Below are 6,744 nucleotides of genomic sequence, written 5' to 3' on the forward strand. Positions count from 1 at the left end.
GAACGGAGAAGATTGATGACGATTACGCTCTCCTCCTGGAACAAGGACAGGATGCGAGGCTGTCGAGACAATGTCCTACATGATTCATCAATTATGGATGCGATGCTTAGCTCAACACATCACAAGAAACTTTGCAGGAGCTCATGGGGAGCTGAAGGAAATCCTTCGCAAAACATCTGAACGTCTCTGCCCTCTGCGTTCTGCTGGCACTGGGGGCTGAGGGGCCATCTTTCTGAGGAAGCAATGGCTTTAGACTTGAGCCCATATTTATCAAGTTTCTGGGAGCAGCTTGTGGATCAGTGGTGCCTCTCTGAAGATAAAGCACAGCTTCCCTCCTCAGCGACGAGGCTGCGAGCTGTCGCTGCTGAACAAGAGCATTCAAAGTTGAAACCAACACAGTGCGACTGTCTCGACACACGACAGATTCTCACCACCTCAGAAACACAAGTTTAATAACTGCAGTACAAACATAGCTTCTGATCAAAGAGATAATTGGCTAACTGACCGTGTACTAGAGAAATATGAGATCAATAATTAAATGTACCAACAAACAAAACAAAACATTGCATTAAAAATAAAATAAACCTGTTTACATGTTGTCATATTTTTGTTATCTGGAGGCCTGACTTTAGACAGGATGACGATCACATGCAGACTTCCTAACAAACTTTGCTCTGCTGTGTGGAAGGCAGCGTGTGAAGCAGGAAATCAGACTGTGGTTGCTCAGGTCACGGTGGGAAACACCAGCACTGACCTCCTCATCTGTTTAAACATGAGTTTGGTCGGCTGCAGACACACCAGCTGATGTTTAGAAACTCTGCCTCTGAAGGAGGTCATCATTTGCAGAAACAATAACTCCGGCTGTAAATCTGACTCCACTGCAGGTCACCTCGCTCACATGAACCACCAGGTGTGTCATTCTGTCAGCTGACTACCTGTTGATGTGATGGATACCTGTTCACAGGTGTGGCTAAAGCAACACGGACTGGATTCTTATGAACACTTGTTCCTAATACTTACTAATATAAATGTTGAATCTTGCTTCTTTTGCAGCCTTTTTCACATGTATGGATATTTGCTTCTATATTGTGCATGAGTGTGTGTTACTGTAGTGTTGTGTTTATGGGGTTGGTCATCATTCGTACTTTATCAGATCTGATACAGATTCTGCTCATCGATTCTGGATCTAAGCAACTTTCGATTGAGATTCTTTGAGCTGCAGGTGTTTAAAGTCACCACAACATTCTGCTTTTACATGAACACATGAGTAATAATACTTTAAGACATAATAAGTTTTAAAAAAAAAAAAAAAAACACAGTATAATCGTATTATTAATAAACTCCTTGTCCATGTGACGGTACTACAGTGTCCTCCCACATCCTTCAGGTGTGTTTCCTACAGATAGATGCTACCAGGACAAACATAGAGCGAGACAATCGTAACCGCTGGTCTCTCTTTTGCTTCATGTTTTCTATTTTACAATCATAATGACAGTTTTCTGTCCTTGCAAAGGGTTTTGTAGCTGCAGTTGCTAAACTGATGTTACGAGTCAATCTTAGAATCCGAACCGTTTACCTGCAAATCAAACATCTCAGAATAACGCTGGACCTACGATGTATCGAGATAATTGCAGAAGGAAATGAGATGATATGCAGGCATCCAGCTCATGTGATTATTGATGCAGGCACATAGTGGCTAATATCAGGAGGTATTTACCGTCCACCGTTTATAAACTAGTGCAGGTGAGACTTGTTTAGAAGCTGAGTGGAAACAAGACTTCATCGATGATTCCTTCAGAATCTAAACTTTGGCACCAGTTCAAGTNAAACTTGGCATGGGTGTGAATCATTTGGGTCCTAAATTCAGCTGTGATTCTCCTGCTAGAAATACAAAAACAAAATGTGAAAGGGATCCACAAACAAAACAGAGTCTCATCGAAGGCGAAGCCACAAGCGCGCAGACACACTTACTCATGCAGAGGACGGACCATATGGTCGCATTAGTCACTGGGAACTTCACTTCCCACACATAACTTGCCAAAGACTAATTTACTTATATCCTCAATGACTTGCCAAGGTAACACCCGTGGACTATCTAACCAAATAAACGATGGTGGCAGACACAAACAAATGAGAGCCACATCATGCCGAACGGGATGGAGGCATTCATTAAGCCCGGGGCTGGAGGAACGGGAGCAGCAGGACACTGAGCTCTGCGCCGGGAAGACAGATGATCTGGGAGACGGTGGAAGGCAACACCTCTGCAGTCTCCAGAAACTTCCTTTTTTTAAAAAATCAACTTATTTGAACAAAACAGCGGGAGGACAGAGGTGTACGAACGAGGGACAATAGTGTTTGTTCAGGTGCACTGGAGTTTTGTGAGGAAGTCAATTTGCTGGCTGCAGAAACAAATTTCTGTAGATTACACAAACAAAGGGACACATTTGCAGAGAAACAAAGCTCAGCAGTGGGGCGCAGGCTTACTGGCAACGGGCCCACATAATTGGAAGTGGCCAGCGCAATTCTTCATACGCTGAAACATTAGAGCTGTTGTACTTTGCCGTGTCCCTCCGAGTGGCTTCATGCACAATTAATAAGTAAAACACACAGATACAGAGAAACATCCAGCCGAGCTCTATCCGCTCTCATCTATTATTGTTGCAGCACATTTACTCAAAGCTTACGTGAAGCCGTTTTCTGTGACATTCAAAAGTTTTTCTGACCTTTAAACATTTTTAGAATCTCGGTTAATAATGTAAACTGTCGATCATCATATGTTATGTTTGCTGACCTGTGGACAGATTTAGCGCCGGGTTCAGCCGTTGTTGCCGAAGCAACAGTGATGGAAACTGAACTGAACAGTAGTTTAGACTTTCTTCACTTAAGTAAATAAAATCAGCGTTTACATGATTTTCATCAGTCACTATCTCTGTGTTTGGCCTCTTTTCCTGAGAATGTGATGCTTGTCTAAGAGCAGAAACTCTAACAGGAAGCCCAGTGACTGACTTTAATATCTGCATCAGCTCAGTTCCTTTTTTTTTTTTTAAACTTCCTTTTAAGATCCATTTGGTTTAACAGAAAATATGGATGTGGGTGTTTCCCCACTGCTTAATATGGCATCTCTGAGGTGGTGCAATTATGTTAATTGATGATAATTAAGGTCGCACGAGCGTGCTTCACATTTCTAAGTGATTAAAATTCATCAACATATGCATGAATGTGACTGACAACAGATGCCTCCGAACGTTTGATGGATTTTGGGTTCTAATGTTTTTAATTTGCAATTAAGATCACCGACGTATGAATGCGCTGTGAATGCCTGAGTTTACGTCTCCAAGAAAACACTCTGGTTCTCCATCTTTTCTTGTCATTTAAAGGAACTGTTTTAACATTTTGGGAGATAAAAAAGCGATCAAGGACACTCGTAGGGCGGAGGGAGTGCAGGCGAACTTCACTTCAACTACTTCCTCAACCTCAGCAGAAGCTGACCGAGCAGTCCGCTCGCTTTATGTCACCTGTGCACAAAGCAGGTTTACTTCGGTGAAATCTCCGACACAGTGACAGAGCGAGTGCTTTTCCTGGTCTGCCGTTGCTATGGTGATCAACTGTCTGGTTAATAAAGGCGCTGCCGGACTCTTTTCCGCGGCTGCAGCCAGTTTAGCTTAGCTTAGAGCGAAGGCTGGCGACAGGGTGAAACAGCTCGTGTAGCTTTGTGCAAGGTCAACAAAACGCAGCCCTTCTAAAGGTCACCCATCAACCATTTGTGTAATCCACACAGAAAACAGTGTTTAAAAGTCACCGTGTCGGGGTTACGGACCACATGGGCACCCTGAGAAGTGGCTCTTTAGTTCCATGTCCAGCTTTCCCTCCTGTTTCTTTACGCTGTAATATCCTCCCAAACCGTGACCAGATGCAGCGCTGCAGCCAAGACTTGTTTCCTATCTGGCTTCTACACAAGCTAAACAAACACGTTGTATTTATTATGTGGTGATTAGGAGCTGCAGAGGTGCTACTAGGTGGACTTCTTTACCTTTAAACGCAGCCAGGCTCGCTGCTACTTTCTGTTTCCGGTGACTAAACTAGCCAACAAGCTACATCAGCCGTAGCTTTCGACAAACATTTCTAACACATACATTCTGTCATTTTCTCATTTGGTGCTTAACAAGAAAGCCAATAAACATTTTCTTAGAATCATCAAACTTAAAAAAAAGCTCTACTTCCTGCTTACCCAGGGGCATTGATATTTAATCACGGTTACATAATGCCCACTCTGACCTTTTCACAGTTTAATGAAGTGTGACCTTTTTGATTTTGATGAAGTATAAATGAAGAACGACTGATAAAGAAAACATACACGCCGCCCGTTTCCACTCACCCTGAGCGTGTGCGCCGACGGAAGCGGCAGTCCGGTGACGTCCACCTGCGCCATGTCGTCGGCGTGCGCGCTGACCCCGTGGACGAACAGGACCGGCGCGCTGTACGCCACGTCCTGCCGAGGAACCAGGTTCAGATCCCCGTCCACGCCGAAGCTGGGATCCGACACGTCGAAGGCCACGTCCTCGTTCCCCGCACAGTCATCGAACTCAACTGGAAGACACAGAGCAGGTTTTTTTTAGGATCATTTTGGATGAATTACAAACAGAAATGTAAAGAAAAATCCGCCTTAAACTCAGTCACTGAGGTATACACTGCATTGTAAAGAAAAACAAGTTGAGGGGCTGTCAGACAATCCACAAAAACAAGCACTTCTCAGGTTTAAACAGATGCCCTGAAGACAAACAGATGCCCTGAAGAAAGAGTGGGATGTTCTGAGCAGCTCTGTCAGCTCGGCTAAAACGAATGTCACTGATATCTATTCATACAAGCCTGCTGCAATATTTATGACCCCCGCTGCATAACATGCATTGTAGATTTAATAATGTGTCTGCCTTGGTTATGCAGGACTGTTGTTCTTGGCTACAGAGAATGCAGCGGCACCCGGTTTTAAGGCTGGGAAAAAAAAAAAAAAAAAAACGGATTTAAGAAGGTGCAGGAGAAGAAAAGTGTCACCTCTGAGTTACGTGCACGTGACGCGTGCACGTAGAGGCTTGTCTTGTCTGACTGAGGGAGATACCGCCAAGGACTCCACCGAGCTTTATCCCTTCTGATCATGTTCATCCTCTCTTTATCTCCCTCACACACTCCCCTCGGTGTTGCGACATGATCCCCGTGTCCTCCCCCACCCTCGCCGCTGACAGCACTCCCCTCCCTCATCCCTCACCTCCTCTTTACCTCGGCCTCCCGTGACGACTCCCACTGTTGCGGATCAGGGAGGCGTCCCACAGGAAGTGAGCACGTGTGGACGCGTACACATGTTGTTGAGCAGGTACGACAGGAAGCACGCGCCGCCGTTCGACTCTCAGGTCTGGAAGTGTTGGAAAGTTTCAAGTCTCCGAGTGTCTGCCTCAGACATATGGCGGCTTATATAAGCCTTCATTATCTCGTTTTCAATTCTGTTTGAGATCAGGAATCGCCTGCATCGGAATCGCGAGGTGCAGAATGTTCCATATGGTTATCATTATTAATCAAGCCGCATGATTCTGCGGATGTGCTGCCTGTTGCAAAGTTTACAAAAGCTCCGACTTAGATCATCACGAACACAAGAAGAAGAAAAAAAAAGACGATGGAACGGAGAAGATTGATGACGATTACGCTCTCCTCCTGGAACAAGGACAGGATGCGAGGCTGTCGAGACAATGTCCTACATGATTCATCAATTATGGATGCGATGCTTAGCTCAACACATCACAAGAAACTTTGCAGGAGCTCATGGGGAGCTGAAGGAAATCCTTCGCAAAACATCTGAACGTCTCTGCCCTCTGCGTTCTGCTGGCACTGGGGGCTGAGGGGCCATCTTTCTGAGGAAGCAATGGCTTTAGACTTGAGCCCATATTTATCAAGTTTCTGGGAGCAGCTTGTGGATCAGTGGTGCCTCTCTGAAGATAAAGCACAGCTTCCCTCCTCAGCGACGAGGCTGCGAGCTGTCGCTGCTGAACAAGAGCATTCAAAGTTGAAACCAACACAGTGCGACTGTCTCGACACACGACAGATTCTCACCACCTCAGAAACACAAGTTTAATAACTGCAGTACAAACATAGCTTCTGATCAAAGAGATAATTGGCTAACTGACCGTGTACTAGAGAAATATGAGATCAATAATTAAATGTACCAACAAACAAAACAAAACATTGCATTAAAAATAAAATAAACCTGTTTACATGTTGTCATATTTTTGTTATCTGGAGGCCTGACTTTAGACAGGATGACGATCACATGCAGACTTCCTAACAAACTTTGCTCTGCTGTGTGGAAGGCAGCGTGATCACAATCAGACTGTGGTTGCTCAGGTCACGGTGGGAAACACCAGCACTGACCTCCTCATCTGTTTAAACATGAGTTTGGTCGGCTGCAGACACACCAGCTGATGTTTAGAAACTCTGCCTCTGAAGGAGGTCATCATTTGCAGAAACAATAACTCCGGCTGTAAATCTGACTCCACTGCAGGTCACCTCGCTCACATGAACCACCAGGTGTGTCATTCTGTCAGCTGACTACCTGTTGATGTGATGGATACCTGTTCACAGGTGTGGCTAAAGCAACACGGACTGGATTCTTATGAACACTTGTTCCTAATACTTACTAATATAAATGTTGAATCTTGCTTCTTTTGCAGCCTTTTTCACATGTATGGATATTTGCTTCTA

General features: G+C 44.7%; 1 protein-coding gene across 1 annotated transcript in view; it reads right to left on the reverse strand.

The window, feature by feature from the left end:
- LOC103369407 (cadherin-13-like) overlaps positions 1-6,744 on the reverse strand; it is a gene marked incomplete at its 3' end in the record, with an annotated part of 164,082 nt that overhangs the window by 28,434 nt on the left and 128,904 nt on the right. Inside the window, exon 3 of the mRNA XM_008298117.1 lies at positions 4,376-4,587. Coding sequence (XP_008296339.1) covers positions 4,376-4,587 — 212 coding nt within the window. The remainder of the gene's footprint in view (positions 1-4,375; positions 4,588-6,744) is intronic.

The sequence above is a fragment of the Stegastes partitus genome, unplaced genomic scaffold, assembly GCF_000690725.1.
Source record: "Stegastes partitus isolate 25-593 unplaced genomic scaffold, Stegastes_partitus-1.0.2 Scaffold1284, whole genome shotgun sequence".
In the NCBI taxonomy this organism is placed as follows: domain Eukaryota; kingdom Metazoa; phylum Chordata; class Actinopteri; family Pomacentridae; genus Stegastes; species Stegastes partitus.